The sequence below is a fragment of the Staurois parvus genome, unplaced genomic scaffold, assembly GCF_062004578.1.
Source record: "Staurois parvus isolate SC_StPar_1 unplaced genomic scaffold, SC_StPar_1.0 ptg000714l, whole genome shotgun sequence".
Taxonomy (NCBI): Eukaryota; Metazoa; Chordata; class Amphibia; order Anura; family Ranidae; genus Staurois; species Staurois parvus.
Window position 1 is genome coordinate 3,347,859 of NW_028318510.1, and position 25,692 is coordinate 3,373,550.

The 25,692-nt window shown below is 41.0% G+C and overlaps 1 protein-coding gene across 2 annotated transcripts in view; it reads right to left on the bottom strand.

Annotated features, from left to right (window-relative positions):
- Positions 1–25,692, bottom strand: part of CENPK (centromere protein K) — an 84,336-nt gene that overhangs the window by 43,504 nt on the left and 15,140 nt on the right. For both annotated transcript variants that reach the window (XM_089653461.1, XM_089653460.1), the window contains exons 4-5: positions 7,876–7,932; positions 5,646–5,718 (exon numbers count right to left, since the gene is read on the bottom strand). In XM_089653461.1, coding sequence (XP_089509587.1) covers positions 5,646–5,718; positions 7,876–7,932 — 130 coding nt within the window. The remainder of the gene's footprint in view (positions 1–5,645; positions 5,719–7,875; positions 7,933–25,692) is intronic.

A 25,692-nucleotide genomic window follows, 5' to 3' on the forward strand; every position in this document is an offset into this window, starting at 1 on the left:
TATCTTCTGTCTTTAGTCAGAGAGTTTAAACCTTTCACGTTATATGTTATAAAATTAATCAAACTCATTTCTACAGCTATGTTGCCTCCCCTCTGGATTCCCCTTCAAAAAGGACACAGACAAAGATCATATGAAGCCTGGATATTCCCCCCCCCCCTCCTCCCCTCCTTCCCCCCCCCCCCAACCTCCTGACCTCCCCCCTTCTCAAACCTCCTGACCTCCCCCCTCTCTTGTCCCTTCTTTTATTACATTTAAAAAACCCCTGGCCTAAATATTGCCCTAGAATCTGTTGTGGGTCATTCCCACTATCAATTCCTAAGTTAGGGTGTGGCTCTGAAAACACAAGCCTACTCTGCCTCCTATCCCGCAGCTTAGGGGATCTAGAGTTTGGGAGCAAATTTGGTCTCCAAACATCCCACCATTTCCTACTAATCCCACACCTGGTCTTACTAATTATCTAACCCTCCTACTTTATCAAACAAGGGGATCGTAACAACCGGTGGGGCAAAGAGAGAGGGGAAAGGTAAAGAGAGAGGAAGAGAAAGAGAGGAAAAAAAAAAAGGAGGGAGGCCTAGGAGCGATTGGAAAAACTGTCTCTCAGTGTGTTGCCTGTGGCCTTCCCCTTTTCAGACACCCTGCTTTTTAAGGCCCCCCCAAATAAACCCCTTGGCCAGGAGCCCTATAACCCCCCTTGATCTCTGCGTGTGTTCTGTTCCGCCCACACCTCAGTCACATACCCTTTTAAAGGAAAATTATGATAAGCTTGGTCAATTTTATTTTAACTGTTTTTTTGAGTTAACATACACTATATTGCCAAAAGTATTGGGATGCCTGCCTTTACACGCACATGAACTTTAATGGCATCCCAGTCTTGGTCTGTAGGATTTATTATTGAGTTGGCTCAGAATTTGCAGCTATAACAGCTTCAACTTTACTGGGAAGGCTGTCCACAAGGTTTAGGAGTGTGTCTATGGGAAGGTTTGACCATTCTTCCAGAAGCACATTTGTGAGGTTAGGCAATGATGTCGAACGAGAAGGCTTGGCTCACAGTCTCCACTCTAATTCATCCCAAAGGTTTTCTATCGGGTTGAGGTTATGACTGTGCAGGCCAGTCAAGTTCCTCCACCCCAAACTCGCTCATCCATGTCTTTATGGACCTTGCTTTGTGCACCGGTGCACAGTCATGTTGGAACAGGAAGGGGCCATCCCCAAACTGTTCCCACAAAGCTGGAGCATGAAATTGACCAAAATATCTAGGTATGCTGACGTCTTAAGAGTTCCCTTCATTGGAACTATGGGGCCAAGCCCAACCCTTGAAAAACAACCCCACACCATTATCACCCCTCCACCAAATTTTATACTTGGCACAATGCAGTCTTTACAGAAAATCTCTCTTATATTCGCATACATGTGTGTAGTTTATAGATCATAGTCTCTATCATTTTCATGTACTTCTTCCATCTGAAGCACCTGGTTGATCCTGCTATTCACCTTTCCTTCTTGTTCTAAACTGCAACAAACCACAGGCTGATCTTCTTAGCGTAGTCAGTTTTCATCCTTTGGCTGGCCATTTAGAGGTACAGGACACTGTGCAGGCACACAGCATGCCTGTAATGGGTAGTTTGTTCAGCCACCACACCCACCAACTAATCAGAGCTTTGGCCCTACTTCTCCTTTTACAGGCATTAAGTTTTTTTTATTCAGTTTGATATATAACCTTTTTTCAGACTCTTTAGAAGAGGAAAGAGACTGCCATTCTGTTTACATGGGAAGTAACATGTATAAAGAAACAAAGGAAAAAAACCTTAGGCATAAAAGTGTCTGAAATAAGAATGGACTTCTGCTCACAGGAAACAAATGGATTCTCCCCATCATACTTCTTGTGTGTGAACAAAGTATGACGATATGCTAAAAGAAGAGCAAGCAGTGCCTCATCTCACATATGGAAAGTAAAAGAAAGGTGTGGGGCGTTGGATCTGGAAGCAGTGGATGTTCTCAGTCAGGTCTCAAGCAGTGTAAAGGGAATGGTTATCCTTACATACTTCTCCTAGGAGTGGTAGCTGAAGGTCAGCTTGAGTAGGAACAGAGTGTGCATGATGGAAAGTGCCAAAAGGAGAACATATAAAATGTAGATTTAATTTTATTCAGGCTCTTATGTCATAAAAAGCCTACACGCTTTGGAGGTTCAAAGGATCCCCCTTCATGGCTTGTTGAACAATGTTCGCCCTGGACCGATAAAATAGGAAGGATACTGAGGGGTAATTAGTCTGATGATCTCTCCAGATGCTGGTTAACAAGAAATATTCCTCTCTCCCTGAAAAGTTCATACATAAACACATCAAAAATAAGCTTGCATTGTGTAATAAAAAACAGCTAATTCTGGGGTCTGCATGGATCTAATGCTGGCCACGTATGATCAAGGCAACCTAGGAATACTTCTGCCACAGAAGAATTAATGCAAATACAGTGCATTCATAACGTATTCAGACCCCCTTCACTTTTTTTCAAATTTGTTATGCTGCAGCCTGATATTACAGTTGTTTAAATTAATTTTTTCTCATGAATCTACACTCAGTACCCCTTAATAACAAAATGAAAACAGAATTTTAGGAATTATTACAAATGTATGAAAAAGGAGATCACATTGGCATAAGTATTCAGACCCTTTGCAATAGCACTCCCAATTCTCTTGATTGCTGCTGCGATGTTTCTACACTGACTGGAGTCGACCTGTGGTAAATTAAATTGATTGGACATGATTTGGAAAGGCACACACCTCTCAATAAAAAGGCCTCACAGCTGACAATGCACACTGTATCAGAGCAAAAGCCAAGAGAGCAAAAGGAACTGCCTGCAGAGCTTAGAGGCAGGGTTATTGCAAGGAACAAATCTGGGGAAGGCTACAAAAATGTCTGCTGCACTGAAGGTCCCAAGAGCACAGTGGCCTCCATAATTTTCAAATGGAAGAGGTCTGGAACAACCATAACTCTTCCAAGAGCTGGTAGCCCAGCCAAACTGAGCAATCAGGAGAGAAGAGGTTTAGTAAGAGAGGTGAACAAGCACTCAATGCACTGTCCCATGTTCCAGGAAGTAGCCCAGAGTTCCAGGAAGTAAAGGGAGATAGATTTATCTGCCCTTAGTTAAAATGGCCACCAAAGAAGAATGGGGAAGAATAGAAAGATATGGTATACAAACAATGGAATGCCTGCATTTATCTAAAAGTATCTGTTTGGGGATTGCCACTATTAAATATTTCTAAAGGTGTCTATTGTAATTTTTAAAGTAAGGGTGAAATTCCCCCTTTTTAAAATGAACTAAACCATTGATTTAATGGTTTCAAAAAACAGTTACATTCCCGGCATGCCAAGAATGTAACTGTCACATGTGCTCGTGCTCTCAACCAAACCATTCAAATGACTAATGTCATCACCGATCACATGCATAGCATCATGACAGTTGCAGATCAAACAGAGATTACGATGGCAGCTTTCTTGGCTGAAAAGCAGAGGAGGGTTTAGTTCCACTGTAAATGATTTTTTTTTCAAACATAAGAATGTACAGTACAAGGAAAAAACTTTCAAAAATGAAACCTGAGTAATGCCATGAATACAAACAAAAAGTTTAAATTACACCATAATTCAATAGTTCCAGAAAGATACCTAGCCTAATATTATTTCACAGGATTTCTATAGCGCAGTTTGCTCAGTGCTTTCCAAAATAGAGACAGAACAGTAACAATACAATCTGATACAAGAGGGTCCTACAATCTAAAAAGAAAGAGCAAATTACACAAGAGGTGATGACTATGGGGGATGAACTGATGGAGAAGGTTGAAGTACAATTTTTTGGTGGGAGTGGGGTAAGCTTCCTAAAGTGCTGAGTTTTAATGGACCGCCTAAAGGCAGACAGAGTAGGAGATAACCAGACAGATTGGGGAAAAGAGAGGCTCTGGATATTTCAGTTTTTTCTTTTCTTAGAAATTCACAGACATTTCTACAATTCCGTTTTCAAGTCATTATGTGGTACTGAGTGTAGATTCATGAGAACAAAAAAAGAATTTAAAACAACTGAAGTATCAAGCTGCAACATAACAAAATTGAAAAAAGTGAAGAAGATCTGAATAGTTTATGAATGCTATATATATATTGCTTATTTTGTTAAAGTGGCGTACATTCTCAACACAAAATGCAATCTATCTACAAAGTAAATTTCAACCCAAATTCTTGTGTAAAAATAAAGTACAACCTTAATTTACTTTTGTAAGACACAGATAATATTTATACCGTCATTAATTCAGTCTTTCATGGCTCTAAAGTGGGTTACACACGATCGTCCGATTTTCCACGAAGGCGCATATCATGATGTAATCAACAATGGTATTAACTTGCACAAAAATTCTCAAACAAAGGCAAATGTTCTTTCTTGTGTAGGATTTCTTTTTATGGGTCGTTCTTTACTTCTGATCATGCGCATCTTTTTCTATTCACTTATTTCCATACTATTACCATACACATTGAGGGAAAAATAGGACGCTGTGTTCACGTACGATAAAAATCTTCTATCTTGTACCTTTGTTTTTTTTTTTATCTGAACAGTCAGAATTGGCTGTCATATCGATCGATTGTTCCCTGTATGGAATTTTTTATCGTGTGTACCCAACTTAAAGTTGAACTTCACTCTCTCAATTACCACTGACTATTTTGAATCCTTATGCTGCTACCATTGGTAAATAGATAAGTAAATATAATATACTTTCCTGTTTTAAACTGTTTTTTTTACATTTCTTTAGTTACTTCCTAATTTCTGTGCCAAGGCAAATTATGACATACATCCCAGGAGTCTTCTGGGAAGGAGGAGGGGTTTTCTCAGCAAAGCACACCTTCCTGCCTACATGCCTAAGCTAAGGGCAGATAGATTGCAGGAAGTAATTGCTACATATGGCAGCACAGTGGCTAAATGGTTAGCACTTTCACCTAGCAGTACTCAAGTCTTCGGTTTGAATCCCAACCACGGCACCACTTGCCTGGAGTCTGCATGTTCTCCCTGTGGCTGCGTGGGTTTCCTCCGGGTACTCCGGTTTCCTCCCACACTCCAAAGACATGCTGGTAGGTTAATTGGCTGCTGTCTAAATTGCCCCTAGTATGTGTATGTATGAATGTGAGTTAGGGACCTTAGATTGTACGCTCCTTGAGGGTTAGGGACTGATGTGAATGTACAATATATATGTAAAGCGCTGTGTAAATTGACAGCGCTATATAAGTACCTGAAGTAAATAAATAAGATACATGGAATATCTGCCATTACTCAAGATGGCCATGGCCAGAAATGCTAGGGGGTGTTTTTCTAACTGATTTCTCAACAAAATAAAGCATGGAGACATGGACGGATGGGTGAGTTTGCTTTAAATATTAAAACAAATGTATATAGAGGTTTTAGTTTGTGGTGCTCAGATACAGTATAGTTCCGCTTTAAGTATGAGAAATAAACCTTTTGGATTTGTGTTGGAAGAGATGTTGTGTTAAAACCTTCTGTTTTTTTTTAGGAGACAATACTGAACTTTCGGGGCTTTAAATGTAGGGTTTGTGATTTACTTTTTGCCTTAACACTGCCCAAATAAACTAGCTAGTTATCCTAGAAATACTTACTGTCTGGCGTCTTATTTTGCCACTGTTCACATTCTGCTGTTAGGGCCTTTACTTTCAGCATAAGCAGATGCAGCTATATATAAAAAAAGAAAAGAAAATAATGTTTAATGGAAAAATTTTCATTTGTAACTGCAAAAGGGTGCAGCAGAAGCTAGGAATTACAGAAGTGAGAAAGAATACAGATGCTAAATGAACCGTTAATGCAGACCTATAACTAACTTTATAAGTCTCCATGAACATTCCGGGCATATCTCAGCATATACTGTATAATGCTTTGATCATTAAAAAGCAACTTCAGTTTACTGACAGTGCCTAGACCCTAGAGAAGCATTTTGGACAATGATGTCATCAGTCTGCTGAAAGAAGGAGGAAGCATTTTTTCAGTCTCCACTCCCCCAGCAATCACTTGCTTAGACTATGGTAACAATGTTATCTTTTATTAGTTCACAAACTGAAAGGTTGCAGCAGGGGCTGAAAACAGCCAAGAACAAAGACTATTGTACAGGTAACCAACATTTATATGACTGCATCTTACTCCAGAAGTATATTCCAATTCTGATGATTGTTGAGGTAGTAATGGAATACCTCCAATAAATACCTGAAAGTGCTATACTTACACATATATGAAAAATAACTCTAAGACTAGGTCCACTTCAATAATGAAACAATAAAAATAGTTAACATTAAATCAAGCTTCTGTTGAGAAATGAAAACATTTTTTATACACTTGTACAGCGCTCATTCTGCATAAATGCAACAGAAAAAAAAAAATAAGAAACATGAAAGTTGTACTACAAGAATTGAGTTTATTGCTTATACAAAGAGGGGGTGCAGCGCTACTAAACTCAACAATGACAAAAATGCATATATGAAGAGACAAGGTGCAAATACAGAGGCCACTAGATGGTGGTCAAAGGTGCTAAAGGGTGTTGACTCCGTTAAAAGTCCAGAGAGAAGAAGTGCTGATGAGATTTCAGATGATCTCAGGGTGTCCAGTGATATGGACCGTTGATCTTGGTGATAAATAATGAGATTGCGCACTCACCAGATACGCAATTCAAATGCGCATAAATAGTAGTAAGCCTCTGGTCATCCAGATGTCATCCAAATAGGTCTGGTCAGATCAGGTCAGATTGATCCTCATTCCCTGGCGGTGTTATCACTCATGGGGGATCCCCACTCAATGGATACAGCCTGCTCCCATGGGGTCTCCTCACAAAGAATATGGCTGGTTAGGTAGAAGACTCCTGTGGGCAGCCCACCTTTTGCTTGCTTGAACTTTGACAAAGTGGAGTTATAAACTGAAGCTGAAACAGGAGATTATAACAGGAGTCTTCTACCTAACCAGCCATATTCTTTGTGAGGAGACCCCATGGGAGCAGGCTGTATCCATTGAGTGGGGATCCCCCATGAGTGATAACACCGCCAGGGAATGAGGATCAATCTGACCTGATCTGACCAGACCTATTTGGATGACATCTGGATGACCAGAGGCTTACTATTTATGCGCATTTGAATTGCGTATCTGGTGAGTGTGCAATCTCATTATTTATCACCAAGATCCACGGTCCATATCTCTGGACACCCTGAGATCATCTGAAATCTCAACAGCACTTCTTCTCTCTGGACTTTTAACGGAGTCAACACCCTTTAGCACCTTTGACCACCATCTAGTGGCCTCTGTATTTGCACCTTGTCTCTTCATATATGCATTTTTGTCATTGTTGAGTTTAGTAGCGCTGCACCCCCTCTTTGTATATGTGTTTTAGAAGGTTTATGGGTACCTTTTTTGGTGTACAGCTGCTTATACATTTGGAATTATTTTAGCGCTTGCTTACTCGTTCTGTTATTACTGAGTTTATTGCTTACTTTGCAGCAGGGCAGCCACCCTGCATGGTATCTGGAAGACAGCAGTGATCAATGTAGTAATGGTGACCACTACAGTGATTCTCTGCTTCCACGGCATTCCCACAGGTATGGCATAAGCATACTTACATTGGTTCCAAGCTGGACCAATCTGACTATGCAATATAATCTATACCTGGAATTCAGCTTTAAAAGGTTTATTACAATAATGTTATTTACATAAAATAGTAATGGCAGCCACCTCTGAATGCCAAACTGAAGAAGGGGTCATTCACAAACTTCAGAAACATTCATAAAAATCAGGGATATGAAAAGCAGGACAAAAGAACTATTTTTGGAAAGCTCATGAAAGAATTTGTCTCACCTGCACATCAGACTCCGGTAATGTCTCTGCATCTAGAACCATCAGCTTATTCTGGCACTGTGTATGAAATCACAAGAGGAATAGGGAAATATTCACAGGTGAAAGCACTAGTAGCGCTAGAATTATATGCAGAAATTAGAAAATGCAAATGCAAAAAAATAATATCATTAACATCTACAATATGTGAGAACTGAAATTAACATTTAGGCTGTGCATATAAAGTCCACATAGGAAAAGAGTGACAAATATCCACAGGACCAGATCTTCAATGTACTTCTTTCTTATTTAAATGCAACAAATACCATAATTTACATAAACAATGCATAAGAAAAAAAATTCAAATTCAAATTGTGCATATAAAATCATATAAAGTCCACATAAGTAAAGATATCCATGTGGTCAGCTCTTCAGTGCACTTCTTTCTTATGCAAATGCAACAAGTAACATCATTAACATATATAATACCTGAGAAATAAAATTAAACCTTCAACTATCTGTGCATATAAAGTCCACATAAGACAAGAGTAACAGATACACATATGACCAGGGCATCCCATTATCAAGTGGCATTGATTCTGTTACATCAAGAGCTGGTAAATATATAGATCATTACCTTCAGCCACTGATGATGCAGACCCCCTACATTCCTCAAGGACACTAAGAACACCACAATGGCGTTCTGGTTATTTTATGACCACAGCAGATGTGGTCTCTTTATATACCTGTATGTCACAGATCCGAGTTGGGATGAAGCTGTACAGCATTTTTTGAATATAGATTCTACTCTGCCAGCAGTGTTGATAATTTCGCCAACAAAAATATTTTCGGCAACTAAATTAACACTATTTTTGTCGACTAAAATACGACTAAAACAATTCAGATGACTAAAATACTAAATGGCATTTTGAGTCAAAAGACTAAGACTAAAACCAAATCAAAATTTTACGCCAAAATTAACACTGCACTACCACATAAGACTATGTAGGGGGCATCTACTAAGCTCCTGAAAGAAAAACAAATAAGAAAAAGGCTTGGTAATATATTCAGGTAATATGTGCAAATGCATTACAGTATTTGGTTTTTTTTCTTTTTTTAAAGTTGCACTTCTGTGTGTCAAAAAGCAATATTTTTGTTTGTTTACGAAACTTGGTTTTATTTATAAAGATGTTCTATATCACAACGGCTAAATTTGTGTCTGTAGTGCATGTTCAAACCTTAATACCATAAATAACAACATTATTCGATTTTTTACTCCAGGAGTATATATTGAGTTTGGCAGTTCGAGAGAAATGCTTAAATAATGCATTTCAATTTAACTAAAGCGATTAGATTTTAATTGACTAAAACAATTCAGATGACTAAGATACAACTAAAACTAAAATGGCATTTTAGTCAAAAGACTATACCCAAAACTAAATCGAAATTTGACATCAACATTAACACTGCCTGCCAGAGATTCAGAAAAGGTTTATTCCTCAACTTCTTGAATTTTCAATGACACATAATAATTTTTGGTTCGGTGGGTCCTTTTATGTACAAAATAAAAAGTGTAGCCATGGGAACAAACTTGCTCCCAGCTTGTCCAAACTTTTTATGGCCAAGTGGGAGCAAGATACTATACTCGAGGATAAGAGACTTGAGCTGATAATGTGGAAATGCTATATTGATCATGTTATCCCAATTTGGGATGGTAATATGCAATCTCTAGTCATATATGTCATATATGTGATGTAAAAAAATGAGACAAACATAAATTATTTTAGAACTTTTTCCGTCTTTTAATGTGACTGTAAACTGTACAACAAACTGAAATCTTTTAAGGTGAGGAAGCAAACAAAGTAAAATAATGTGGTTGCATAAGTGTGCACACCCTCTTATAACTAGGGATTAGCTGTGTTCAGAATTAAGCAATCACATTCAAAATCATGTTAAATAGAAGTCAGTACACACCTGCCATCATTTAAAATGCCTCTGACTAACCACAAATAAAAGTTCAGCTGTTCTAGTAGGTCTTTCCTGACATTTTCTTAGTCGCATCCTACAGCAAAAACCATGGTCCGCAGAAAGCTTCCAAAGCATCAGAGAGATCTCATTGTTAAAAGGTATCAGTCAGGAGAAGGGTACAAAAGAATTTCCAAGGCATTAGATATACCATGGAACACAGTGAAGAGAGTCATCATCAAGTGGAGAAAATATGGCGCAACAGTGGCATTACCAAGAACTGGACATCCCTCCAAAATCGATGAAAAGACGAGAAGAAAACTGGTCTGGGAGGCTGCCAAGAGGCCTACAGTAACATTAAATGGAGCTGCAGGAATATCTGGCAAGTACTGGCTCTGTGGTCCGTGACAACAATCTTCCGTATTCTTCATATATCTGGGCTATGGGGTAGAGTGGCAAGATGGAAGCCTTTTCTTACGAAGAAAAACACCCAATCCCGGCTAAATTTTTCAAAAATACATCTGAAGTCTCCCAAAAGCATGTGGGAAAATGTGTTATGGTGTGATGAAACCAAGGTTGAAATTTTGGCCATAATTCTAAAAGATATGTTTGGTGCAAAAAAAACAAAAAAACACTGCACATCACCAAAAGAACACCATACCCACAGTATAGCATGGTGGTGGCAGTATCATGCTTTGGGGCTGTTTTTATTCAGCTGGAACTGGGGCCCTAGTCAAGGTAGAGGGAATTATGAACAGTTCAAAATACCAGTCAATATTGGCACAAAACCTTCAGGCTTCTGCTAGAAAGTTGAACATGAAGAAGAACTTCATCTTACAGCATGACGATGACCCAAAGCATACAATCCAAATCCACAAAGGAATGACTTTACCAGAAGAAGGTTAAAGTTTTGGAATGGTCCAGCCAGAGCCCAGACATGAATCCGATGAAAAATCCGTGGGGTGATCTGAAGAGGGCTGTGCACAGGAGATGCCCTCGCAATAGGACAGATTTGGAGTGTTTTTGCAAGGAAGAGTGGGCAAATATTGCCAAGTCAAGATGTGCCATGCTGATAGACTCATACCCAAAAAGACTGAGTGCTGGAATCAAATCAAAAGGTGCTTCAACAAAGTATTTGTTTAAGGGTGTGCACACTTACGCAACCATATTATTTTAGTTTTTTATTTTTACTTCCCTACACTCAAAAGATTTCAGTTTGTTGTTCAACTGAGTTGTACAGTTTATAGGTTACATTAAAGGTGGAAAAAGTTCTGAAATGATTTATCTTTGTCTCATTTTTTCTACATCACAAAAACCTGACATTTTAACAGAGGTGTGTAGACTTTTTATATCCACTGTATGTCCTTAGCTATTAGGCAAGTTTTGTAGACATCCATTTTCTTGATTTAAGGATTACCATAGTTGATGATTCCATTAAGACCAATACTTTTTTTTAAAACCATGGATAGGAATGGTTTCATTCCCTCTGAAAGCTGCCATCACCCTTCATGGCTATCTTCAGTTCCTAGGGCTCAGGCATAATTGCGCAAGTTCTAATGATTTTTTGGAGTATGCACAACATTGGAATCAAGATTGCTTGACAAAGATTATGTTTAGATACATTCAATAGAACAATTGCCCAGCTCAAACAGCACAACCCTAAACAATTATTACAGTGTTACTAAACCCATGACCCTGTATTCACTATATTTGGTCTCCCACAGTGCACAGAAAAAGGAACTGAAATTATTTTAGTAAATATAAACTGCTAAATACCTTTTCTCATCAGCAGTATATAGCAGTCCTGTGACTTTTATCAGTGTCCAGCCGAGCACTGGTTAGTTTGTAGGAGGAGTTTTCATTCTGCTCCAACTATTCTATGAGGCTGCATAACCCCTGACCCTCAGTCTGGACAGTGCTGATTTGGGGAAAAAAAAAATACTCTAGAAATACACACTAAACTGAGCATAAGTAGAGTGACTCCTAGAGCTCTGTACTATCAGCGGGTGGATTGGGGACAGTAGAAGAAAGGGAGGATCAGACAAGACAAGATCAAACATCCTTTTTAAACAATGCGGAGGATTAACCCCTTACGTTCCGCAGTGAGTATAACAAGCATGCTTTACTGCATATACAGACTGATTTTATGGTTGTGGGTTTAGTAACACTTTAGGAAATAAAGATAACAGAATAAGTCTAGACACCTTTAACCTTTCTTTTATCACTACCTTTTGATCACAGTACTATTTGGTGAAGAACATCATAAAAAAAAAACAAAACATTGTTCTATTCCAAAAATGATTGTATTCTGGGCCCTACATTACCTGATAATCAATAGTATTTAGCATTTCACTTGAATGGGTTTTGCTCACTGGGTGGTTTGACGATCGCGGCGTCAGACCCCTGCCCTTCTCACCAAACTCGTGACCGAAGGACTAGCCAATCTAAAACCGCGATGTCACGTGCGTAACAATGCCCCACCCAGCCGCACCCTGCACAACGATTTTCCAGCTCACTGGACCACAAATCGATGTACCGGCAGCCTGAGCGCGATTGTTACTGGGTCTGGTTAATTACGCAATTAACCCTTCACATTGCCACCATCTCCTTTTTGTAGAGAGAAAGAGGAAACTCGGCAATATCAGCAATAACACTAGGATGGTTGAAATAATCGTCTGTATACCACTGTCACCGCAGACAGGTTATACAGAGGGTTAAACACACATAGTAGCGCTCTTCAGCGGCAGGAATTCGTAAGTTGCATTAAAAAGCTTTAGAAACAGTTCAACACTTTCAGAAAGTAAGACTTATTACTAAAAGGTCCAAAGGGTGCAATAAAAATATTTACAGAAAAAAGATGTAGCCAATATATATATATATATATATATATATATATATATATATATATATATATATACATATACAAAGAACAATAGCACAGCAAAGAGATAACAGAAAGGAGTTTAGGTAGATAAGTACTTGCCAAAAAGCCTTGGGTTAAGCAGCTTCAAGTCTCAGAAGTCAAAAGGATTTCTGGTCTCTCACTCAGTTTCGATGTTACAGGGAGACTCTTCTTTCTCTCACACCCCACTCTAAGCATAACAGCCCTTTTTCTACAATCTCAGTGGGGTGTCTCCTTACAACAAAGAACCAATTGCCTTATTTGGGGAGGGGTCTCTCTTAGCTTATATTTTGGCTCCTAACTTTTCTTAGGTACATTTGCTGGCTTGGGCACTAGTATATTAATACTCAGCCGCATCTGCGGAATGGTTAGAGATGAAACATGAAATATGCACTTGAATGGTTCAAGAGATATACTTTTCTGCTTTCCTATGTATGCCAGCTAAGGGGTGCCACACAGCAGGAGAATGGCCTCAAACTGAGTCTTTCGAATATAGGCTCCATGTTTAGGCAGTTATTTCCTACGTGAAGATATCAACTTATATGAAAAGTGAGTTTTTAAAAGTAAGTCTGTTTTAACGAACCCTTGGAAGGTCTTTTGAAGTTCAGTAAGGGACTCGGCTTATACTTTTACGATGTGCCAGATTGCAGTTTCTTAGACAGCGCGGCACCCAGCTCGTGAGGTTTTATAGCTCAGAGCTCCCTGCTGTGCTTTGGCCGCCTGTGACACTTCCAACACACACCGACCACATGTCACTGTGGATGAACAGAGGAGGGGTGATGATCAAAGAGGGGGAGGAGGATCTACAAGATGGAGGTCTGGAGCAAAATGGTTGAACTTTGTCCATCTCAGTGTGTACGCTTGCCACAGGTGGTAATGCCCGCCAAGCGCAACAGGGGGTATAATTCCTGACATGGCATGCGTACCCCCCTGGCTGCTAACTTGCCAGCAAAAGGGGAAGCAGTTCATAGGGCAGGAAAAAGTGGCTCAACCGCAAGGGTTTCAACGCTTCCCAGTCACAAGTGTAAATGAACCTTGCACACTCATCACACCTGTGCAGCCAGTCACAGTGTCCCTGAACACCACCACACCAGTCCCAGTGTTACCATAAGGCCTCATTTACATGGGGCATATGAATGCACACCCTGTACAAGAGCCATGTTTACCAACACAGGGATACACAGGTGCTCTGTGCATCCCCAAGCAGGCAGGTCTATTCATGCTTATTGGGACACAGTGGCTGCACAGACACAGCTCCTGTTCCCAATCTGCAAGTGCAAGGTACAAACACAGACTGGAGCAATGGTTGTGTCCGTTCAGCCACTCCGTTGCAACTAACATAAATGGGACTGCCTGCACAGGGATGCACACAACACCTATGCATTTCTGTGCGGTGTGACAGTGTGGTGATGTTATGATGTAAAAAGGATATTTCGCCCAGGATTCTCAACAAGGCAGGTTGAGGGGCTCCAGGGTGCTTGTTTAAGTTGGAGGAAACTGTGTTTTCAGTTTCCTCGATTCTTTGTAAAACTCTGTTTGGGACCTGGAGCCTGGAGATTTCACAGTGATCTGGGTGGGAGGAAATCTGCAATCCTGTGACCAGGTTTTAGAAATGGCCCGGAAGACTGATTGTGCAGGTGTGTGTGGATCTCTTCTAGAGTCAGGACCAGGGTTCTGGGCTCCACCCTCCCGAGGAGTCCATGTGGGTGCAAGACAGCAGGAAAAAGTGGTGGCACAATGTAGTCTGACAGAGCAGACAGAGGGCCCAAGCCTGTGGGCTGGAGAAGAAGGAATGCTTTGAAAGAGCGCTAACAAAGGTACAGCGTTTTATGTGAATGGTCAAGAGGACCGAGGAATAAAGCCTGAGCAGTGGTGCTAAAGAGAGCCAGGAGGCTAAATCATTGTTTTGCATTGATGGTGGATACCCCTGCGTGGGAAACATACATTGTATGGACTTTAATTTGTTTTCATTAATAAAAGTGGGCCAACAAGCCTTTAAACAATTTCTGGCACGGACTCTACTCACTGGTAAGTGCTACCTTGAGCTAAATAACCCCCAAATAAACATGTCCCTTGCACAGGGTACAAATTAATATACCCCCTGTCTAAAAGCTATAATAATACTGACAGTCACAGTGTTCCTGATTGCCACCACACCAGTGACAACACCAGACCAATACAGTCAGCAACAGTGTCCCTGATCTCCACTACATCAGTACAGTGTCACCAGAGCCAGCACAGCCAGCAAACACGTTCCTTATCCCCATCATACCAGTGAAGCGGTGCCTCTGTCTGTCACCTGTACTTACACTGGCCTGTTACTGACCACATTTCTGCCTGCTGCCTGAATTGATCCTTTACTTGTTTATGGACCACGTTGCTGCCTGCCGCCTGAACTGACCTATCTGCATATCCTACATTCCTGCCAGACCAAAGTCCCAGCCAACCCCTGTGGACAACTGCACTCCTGGAACCACAGGAACTCTTTTGTTCTTCCTTTCTTCAGCCTGCTTTACTTCCTTGCCAGTGAACATAGCATTCCTGGGGCCAACCACCCAAACCCAGCAGTGTTTGAAAGCTTAACCACTTGCCTACTGGGCACTTATACCCCCTTCCTGCTCATCCCAATTTTTAGCTTTCAGCGCTGTCACACTTTGAATGACAACTGCGCGGTCATGCAACACTGCACCCATATGAAATTTTTATCATTTTTTTTCACACAAATAGAGCTTTCTTTTGGTGGTATTTAATAAACGCTGGGTGTTTTTTTTTTTTTGACCTATAAACAAAAAGAGCAAAAAATCAGAAAAAAAAAAAGTTTTTCTTTGTATCTATTATAAAATTTTGCACACAGGTAATTTTTCTCCTTCACTGATGAGCGTTGATGAGGCTGCACGGATGGGCAGCCCTGATGGGCACAGATAGGCAGCACTGATAAGCTGGCACTGATGATGCTGCACTGATAAGCGGCACTGCTGGGCACAGGTGGGTGGCACTGCTGAGTGGCACAGGTGGGTACGCTGATGATCAGTGCCGATCCCTTCGCTGACAATTGCCGTTTCTCGGCAGTACTTTCTTCACGCTGTGACAACGTGAGGAAAGTGCAGCCGATAACCGGCAACTGTATTTACCTGGTGATCGCTGTGTCATTGGACACAGTTGATCATGTGGTAAAAAGCCGCCGTGATTGGCCGTTTACTGTACCACGTAAACAGCTGTGTCCATAGGACACAGTGATCACCGGCAGTGTCGGGTGGGTGACACTGGGGGCGTGTTCTGAAATTACGTCCATGGACGTTTTCCTAGGAATACACAACTGCGCTGTAGCCGTCCTTCAGCTATAGCGCGGTTGGGAACCAGTAAAAAAAAAAAAAGAAAAAGCTTTATCTGTCTAAAAAAAAAAAAAACAAATGATAACAATTTCACCAGGGTACAGTGTTGCATGACTGTGTAATTATCATTCAAAGTGTGACAGTGCCTAAAACTGAAAGCCTGGGCATGTAGGGGGTAAAAATGTCCAGTCTTGAAGTGGAGCTGTGGAGTTATGTTTACCATAAATAATTCTGTCTGTAATGTGCTAACAGATCTCATTCTCAGTTGCAAACTAGATTTTCAAATTGTTTGGATTCTGCACTGCATGTTAATTATTTCCATCTGTCCCCTTATTTCACTTTGATATTGCTCAGAATGGCTTGCAAGCTCCCCGGAGAGAACTATGAATAAATCTTCTGCAAAAAAAAGAAGAGGAAAACAACTAGAAAGCTAAGAAATAAATGATTAATTATTTTTATGAATACCATGTAAGTTTAACATTTAGTTGTGTGTGTGCCCCACCCCCCCCCCCCTGGTCAGAAAGATACACTTTAAGCCACTAGTGCTATCGTAGAATCAATGTATCCTTTTGGGATTAACGTACTTTATTTAATGCATGCCATACTATGGCTCCAATAGCAATTCATTATTTGTGCCACACAGTCCAGTCACAGTATGGTGAAACATGCTGCCACATCCGTCTGTATGAACCTGCAATTCTAATAACCTTTTCCATTTATTCCATTATTTTATAGTGCAGCTGATGATCTCATAAAATCACAGAAATTCTATTATAATGGTCATCCAACCAGAATTGCATGGTTGAGCTTCAGGTAAGAAGACTTTACATTTTATTACATTACATCATTTTTAATGTATCTGGCACACAGGCTTTTTTTTCTAGAAACAAAAAAAAACATCTTTCCGTGACAAAAGTTGGATGGGAATAAATAGTATAGCAGAGCCAAGGCCATTATACAACATCAGGCAGACTCCCAATGTGATGACAACTTTACAGTCTAATCAAGGCAGGTGATTTTTATTTTAGAACCGTTTATATGCAAGATTTTTTAACTGCTCACATTTCTAGATTTTAAGAACTCATGATGGAGGAACAGAACTTACAATTTAAAGAATTTTCATAACCACCAACATAGATAAGAAAGAAACAATCATTGGTCTTTGCCATGTTGAGGGTTGTAATAAAAAAAATTAAATTAAAAAAAAAAAAAAGAGCTAACTGAAAAGCCTGATTTCTATAATCCTAGAAATGTGTAGAAAGAACACATACAGCAAGTACTTCAATTTAAACAAATACAAAAATTAATACATTAGTAAATTGAAAACCAGCATAATCAGAACACTATACACACAGTTTATCCAAAGGACGGCAAATTTGGCAGGCATTCTAGCAAAGTGAAGGCCCACGTGGATAGGGCAGTAAACTGATCCCAATGTCCTGATACAACTGTAGCTCAGCACATCATTAAAGTGTTACTAAACCTAAGACCCTGCATTCACTATAGCTGGTCTCCCACAGTACCCAGAACATTGTAATGCAATTATTTTAGGAAATAAAACTGCTAAATACATTTTCTTTTCGGCAGTATATAGCAGTCTTGTGACTTCTATCAGTGTCTGGCTGAGCACGAGGAGTTTTCATTCTGCTCTGACTGTCCTATGAGGCTGCATAACACCTGACCCTCTGTCTGGACAGTGCTGATTGGCCCTGTGCTGATCACATGCACCCTCCCAAAGAAAAAAAAAAGCTTTCCAGCAATACACAATAAACTGAGCATGTGCAGAGTGACTCTTAGAGCTCTGTAATATCAGAAGATGGATTGGGGACAGTAAAAGAAGGGGAGTATCAGAGAATACAGGATCAGACAGCCTTTTTACACAACGCAGAGGATTAACCTCTTAGGTTGCAGTATAACAAGCATGCTTTACTGCATATACTGCTATATTTAGCCCTGGTTTACACTGATGCGGTGTGGAATTTGCAGCATTTCCAGTGCGAATTCCGCACTGCATCAGAATCGCATCCCATTCATGCGAATCACCGTGGGTGTGTATGTTAAGTTAACAACACCCCGAAAGAGTGTGCAAAACAAGGTGCGATGTGCAGAATCGGATCGCATAAGTGTGAATACCCATGCGATCCAATTCTAGTGCAGACCAATAAAAGGGTCCTGCACCTTTTTGGTGTGGGTACGATGCGATTAGAGCCTTACAAAATATATGGCTCCAATCGCACCGCACACAAATCACATGTGATTTGCACATGAATGCGGTGCGAATCACATGCGATATACCACACCACATATATGTGAACCCAGGCTAAAGGTGGCCATACAGATAGCAATTTGTGATCAATTTAGGTATGAGTGAATACAAACAAGCAATTCATCATCTATAAAAATATAAATACAAAGGACAACAGCACTTTATAATTGCCAAAATATTGCAACTGATATACACTAGATGAAAATACTAACACAATTATTTTCACCTATTAAAATTTTGAATACTGTTTCACACATTGCAATTGATTAAAAATTTGAATTTAAAATAACATTGTGAATAATCTAAGTTACTTCCCTGTAACTGATATGATCTCAGCAGTCATTCAGCAAGGATGCCGACTACATATAGGTTTGACATGCCACCTACCAATCATAGAAAGTGATATTTGATAAAAAATCTGATTTAAAGTATATACACGGATCAGCCATAACTTTATGACCACTGATCACTGGTTACGTGAATAACATTTATTACATTACAATGTCATTTGAAAGTGGGATGAATATATTAGTCGGCACGTAAACATATTGCCCCTTAAGTTGAAGCAGAAATAATCGCCATTACAGTTTGTTGTTTATGGGGCTGCATAGACGCAGACCAGTCAGGGTGCCCATGCTAACCTGTTTCCACAGCTGAAAGCACCTACAATGGACATGTAAGCATCAGAACTAAACCATGGAGCAATGGAAGAAGGTGGCCTGGTTTGATGAATCATGTTTTCCTTTACAGCATGTGGATGGTTGGGTGCGTGTGCGTCTCTTACCGGAGGAAAAGGACCAAAATGCTGTATTGGACGAAGCAAGCTGGCGGAGGCAGTGTGAGGCTTTGGGCAGTGTTCTGCTGAGAAACCTTGGGTTCTGCCATTCATGTGGATGTTACTCGACACCTACCACCTATATAAAAACATTATTGCTGACTAAGTACACCCCTTCATGGAAATGGTATTCCCTGACCTCAGTGGCCTTTTTCAGCAGGATAATGCGCCCTACCACACCACAAAAATGGTTCAAGAATGGTTTAAGTAACACAACAATTTGAGGCATTGACTTGGCCTCCAAATTCTCCAGATCTCAATTCAATCGAGCATCTGTGGGATATGCCAGAAAAACAAGTCAGATTCAAGGAGCCGCCACCCTTTCTACCTCACAACTTACAGGATTTAAAGGATCAGTTACTGATGGCTTGGTGCCAGGTACCACAGCATACTTTTAGAGGTCCATGATGCAATGGGTCAAGGGCTGCTGTGGTGGCAAATAGGGGACCTATGCACTGTTAGGTGGGTAGTCACAAAGTTATGGCTGATCAGTGAGTGCATGTGTATCAAAAAAATAATTGATTCCGCTCAAGGTGTAGTTTCAGGGCTTGAGGCCCTCTTTTTATTTAAAGGAAAAGTTCAACTGTAACCTACAGTGTGTTACTCTGGCAGGAGTCTCCAACGCCACACCTGGCATCTTCTTGCAGTATCATTTAGTCTCAAGCTTCTGCCTTTCATCTATTCCTCCACACTGATTCACAGCACCGCTCATGTACAAACTCTGTAACTCTCTCTTGCAGCTCTCTGCTGTATTGTCCCATACCCAGACCTCTGGGCAGGAAGCCCAGAAGCTCCTGTCTCCCAGATGGATCCCTGAATCACTGTCAAGCCCTTGATTATGAACGCTGTGCACAACTGCACACACAGCCTGCTGGTCTCCAGTAAAACCTGGACCCAGGGTTAGAGGTGTCTTCCCTCCCAAGACTCTTCAAAGCCTCTGAACTCCAGAACCCGATCCGGGAGTTACCGATCCTAGAGAAAACTGAAAAACCAACATCTCTGTTTAGCATAGACCAAACTTTTCTTTTTAGTTTTAGATTCACTGGGGAAAGGTAAAACTCCCTGTCAGCTTATTTGTTGCCTGTGTTCCAATTGCTAGATTTCCCTTTGTCCTTGAGACACAACAGGAAGTGAGAGGAAATCTCTACAAAGATAGGGGAGTTGACCCCTTAGGCTGAAGTTATGGGGAAAGGGTCCTCATTGGAAGAATTACTCTTTTTTTGTAATAGAAGAACATTTATTATATAATGTACAAAATAACAAATGCATCACAGTTGATATTGTACAGTTGAATCATCTCAAGTAGGCTACATATAAAGGTCAAAGAAGAGTTCAGACAGACTAAAAATATCATGTATACCATAAAGTTTACATAGCAGAAAACAAAAGAAAAGATGCCGATGAGAAAACAAGCCAGCTATATCCCCTCAGATATATCTGAACAACATGAATAAATCCAGGCTGACCATATTTTGCCAATTTTTTTTGACAGTTTCTACTCTCATGTCAATTTATACAGTGTACCGCGTTCACTGCAGATTTCCAACTAGGTACTGTAGGTGGGACAGATTGCTTCCATCTTAACAGGAATTCCCTGCGCGCATAGTAAAGTGCAAAGATCAAAAACAATTTCAAATACCTGGTGGTCACAATATCTTCTATAACTCCCAATAACACCAATCATGGATCCAACTGAAGGGACCAGTCCCCAAGATCATTCAGAGCATCAACCACCGGCCCCCAATACGGGCAAACAGATGGGCATAGCCACACCATATGGAACAAAAGTGCCCGTAGAGGAATGGAATCTTGTACAAACAGGACTAATCGTTGGGTAGGTGACCGCTAACCTCTGCGGGGTAAAATAAACCCTATGCAAAAACTTAATTTGAATAAATCTGTCTCTACCAGAGATCATATTTGTGACATAGGCAGTGAACCTAAGCAATCCTCACAATCATTGTCAGTAAGGTCAGGGATGTATAACCTCCATTTGTCAAACATCCTAGTAGAACTAGAAGTATGTACCACCGACTGCCGAAGGTAACGGGAAGACAATGGTTTTCCCATCACCTTGGATGCCAACAAACGTTCCACTGTGTCTGGTTTCAAAACCAATGGTTCCAGAAATTGGGTCCTGACAGCATGTCTTAGTTGTACCAGAAATATATCGAGGCCAGGAAGGCAAATTTCTCTGGCAGGACTGCGAAGGATCCGTAATAACATGTTTTAGAGCCACAACCCCTCTGGATGCCCAAACTTGAGGATCTCGAAGGTGTGAAAGGTGTCGCAATTGTGGGTTGCCCCAGAGGGGGATGTGAGGAGAGTTTGTAGCTCCCTCCCTATAAACTTCCCTAGCTTGCACCCTAACTCTAAGTGTAGTATGCATCAATCCCGTAATCAAGTGGTTGGCCCTGGATCCACGATAAACATGATTACTCAGAGCAGCATATGACCCCAATAGAGCACCCTCCAAGGTAACTGTTGGGTTGTTTAGGCTGACTGAACCACCATAGGACCGTAACAAGTACGGCCGTCAGTTGTACAGTAAAAATGTTGGGAGGGCCAGTCCCCCTTGAGAAAGGGGGAGTTGGAGTGTTTTCCGTGCCAATCTAGGAGTCTTCCCAGCCCATATAAAAGGAGACCACTAAATGTCCAGCGTAACAAAAAAAGGCCCTAGGTATAGCCATTGAAGTGTTCCTAAAGAAATAAAGGAATTTCGGTATATAAACCATTTTCAGCAAATTCACATCGCCCACTGGCGTCAAAGGTAACCTGCGCCATGATGACACTTGCGGGTAAATTGGGAAAGCAATGATGTAAAATTGTCCTCTAAATAGGCCTCCAAGTTACCCCTAACCTTCACGCCCAGATACACAAATTCCTCCACACACTGTAGGGGCGTATGCGTCACACCTCTCGAAGCCAAAGGGTGAAGAGAAAAAAAGGACCAAATTTTCCCAATTTACACGATTGCAAGAATTGCGACCAAACTAATTTATGGTGCCCGATGAAGAGCATAAAGAGGAGTCAGCACCCGTAAGTATAATACAGTATCATCTGCATAACGGGAGATCTTCTCATGCAGCAGCCCTACTGGAAATCCCTCCACCCTCAGGTCCTGGCAGAGGAGGGTCGCCAAAGGTTCAACAGCCAGGGGAAAAAGGCCAGGGGAGAGTGGGCAGCCTTGTCTCGTCCCACGATGTAGGGGGAATGGGGCTTACAGCACCATTGGGTGTTGGTTTAGTAGTTTCAGCCACGCAATAAAGTTGGGCCCGAACACAAAACATTCCAGTACCCTCCACAGATTGTACCACTCTACTGAATCAAACACTTTTTCAGAGTCAAGAGAGGCTACCACCCCAGGAGAATGTACAGTTGCTATGCCAATATGTGTAAACAGTCGCCTAATGTTAAATGTCAGTGTCCCTGCCAGGCATGAACCCAGATTGGTCTGGATGCACCAAGGTTGTTATAACCAGATTTAGGTGGTGAGCCAGAATTTTTGTAAGCAACTTGGCGTCCACATTCAGCAACAAAATGTAACAGTAAGTTGAACAACGTTCAGGTTTGTAAGGAGTTCACAAGCATAGCATGAAGGCGGGGCGCAAACATTTCCCCATACGTCTTATAGAATTCAACAGGAAAACCGTCTTTCAGGTCTGGAGGGAGGAAATGGCCAGCTGGACCTCTTTCAACGTATTAGAAGTGTCCAAACGGTCCCTACAAGTGGAAGTCAGAACCGTGATGTCTATCTCTGAGAGGTAGAAACAAAGTTCTTCAGAGGCATAATCAACCCTTGAAGTATACAGGTTTTCATAAAAAGAAGCAAAGCAATTTGTAATATCCTGAGACACTGTCAGGGCCTCTCCAGAAGGGTTGATTATGCAGGGGACACTCATGGCAGGGGATTGTTCCTGGGCAAGCCAAGCTAAAAGCCTACTATTCCACTCACCTTGTTCAAAAATCCTTTGGGACTGCTGAAGCAGCTTTTTTCTAGTTAAGGAAGAATGTAAAAGGAGAACTCTCCTAGTCGCTCCCTGCAGTCTACTATAAATGTGTAGGTCTTTAGTCAAGACATTTACGTTCCAGGCTAGAGGCTTCCGCCTCCGCCAAGGCTAAGTCAGCTTTTAAATCTCTACAAACCTGAGCTATAAGCGTCTGATACTGTCCTTTACTGAAAGCTTTCAAGGCACCCCACACCATAGATTCTGCTGTGGTGGGAAGGTTGATGCTCCTAAAGGTGCCCAGCTGCTGTAGTAGCCACTTTCAATGTTCTTTAATTTTGGATTTCTTGTCACTTTCTGTCCCATTTACAAATGGTGCCAGGACAAATAGAGTGAATCTCCCCAGTAGGGGCAAAGAATAGAAAAGAAAAAAAAACTCACACTAGATGTAACCCTTTCCACAGTTTTCCAAATGAACAAAAATGTTTTGGTTTTGCATTAATAAAAAAAAAACAAAAATTGTATAAAACTATGACAATTCCCTTGAAAAAACATCTACTAAAATGCTTTTCCCTCTCCCCAGTAAGACTACACTGCCAGATCAGTAGTCTGCTCAGCTGGCTATGTATTTGGGCAGTCTAAATTGAGTGAAAATCCTGATTTACACAAAAGATTAGAGAATACAAAGCTTACAAAAGTCAGGGAGGATCGGATCAGCCTAATACGCCTTAGAACAGCAGAGAATTGCTTCTTTCTTAAAAGATTAGTACTGACTTTTTCCCCCCATTTATCGGTTTGATGCTGCACCTGTCCTCCACCGGCTCCAAGTGTGAGAAGTCAGCGATCACATGACCGCTGACCACAGAGTTTTCACAGCTACTCTGAGCAGAGAGCGGAGACTGTGAGTCACTGCTCTTTGCTCTGTCCCTCCTTCTGTGCTCACTGGACCGCTGGGCTGTGGAGAGGGAGGGAGCACTGGGCTCAGGCTCTCAGCGGCTTGCTGAGAGGCTGTGCCAGGTGCCACTTCAGACTTTGGGTTGGATCCCGACTTTGAAGTTGAGATCTTTTCCGAGCCTGGACCAGCCGCGTGATATCAGCCGACACAGGAGTGCAGAACGAACTGCACTCCTGTGATCCGCAGAAGTACAGCCAAAAGAGCTTTAAGTAACAGTGTGCACACAAAGACTTGTCCCATCAGGAATGTGCAGGGAAAGGCACAGCATGCTGCTCGTCTATATGTTTCCAACACCTCTTTATGGCATACCTCTTGTGTACAGAGAGTACACTGCTACAAAAAAGGTGATGGGAGAGGAGCAGAGAACTTCTGTGTGCACAAGCCCTTAAAGTGTTACTAAACCCAGGACCCGCATTCACTATATTTGGTCTTCCACATTACACAGAACATGGAAATGCAATTAGTTTAGTAAATATATAGCAGTATATAGCAGTCTTGTGACTTCTATCAGTGTCCAGCCGAGCACTGGTTGAAGCTTGTAGGAGGAGTTTTCATTCTGCTCTGACTTCCTTATGAGACTGCGTGATCCCTGACCCTCTGTCTGGACAGTGCTGATTGGCTCTGTGCTGATCACATGCACCCTCCCAAAGGAAAAAATAACTCTAGCACATACACACTAAAGTGTGCATGTGGAGAGTGACTCCAAAGACTCTGTGTTATCAGCAGATGAGTAGGGGACAATGGAAGAAGGGGAGGATCAGAGAAGCCAGGATCAAACAGTCTTTTTACACAATGCAGAGGATTAACCTCAAAGGTTCCACAGCGAGTATAACAAGCATGCATGACTGCATATACAGACAGATGTTACTGTTGTGGCTTCAGTAACAGTTTAATGGCCTTTTCTGTATCCTTCACATGCAGGATTTAAAAATTGTCTATACAGATTTCCCCTGTCTATACTGTCCTACTCTGCAGTCCAACGCCAGCTGTTTTGTCAAAAATGTGATTGTTTTTGAGCAAAAGTGCACTTGTGAACAAATACTGGAGGTAGCCATGTCACTGGTAGCAGCTGGCAGTTCCACAGGCACTGCCTATAAAAAAAAGGGGGGTATACAAACTGCTCACAGCTTTGGATTTAATTGATTGATTGATTGATTATTCAATACAACTAAACTGAAAGAATACAAAAATAAAAAATCACAAATTCTCTATTTGATGATCTATCAATCATATCAGCCATGGCAGAATTTTGTCAATCACTTCAAAAATCAAATATCTGCATGTGTGTGTGTATGTGTGTGTCAGAGACCGATCATAATTCCGATTGATCAAATGACTGTTTAATAGATCATTTGCATTTATAACCGACAGATTATATTTTCAAAAGATGATGAATCACTTTGATGATAACACATCTCTCTAGGCATAGGAGTCTTAGCTTAGTATACAGAAGCCACTTATTCATTTTGTAATTTAATTACCCCAAAGGTTGGTACTGCATAAAAATTAGTACAAAGATGAAGATTAAAAACAAAAAGAACACACGGAATTTGGCTTTTGGCTATATAATAAAAGCAGAGAAATAAACTTAACCGTTTTGAACGACATGGTTTTTCCTACTGGTGGGAGCACACAGAGA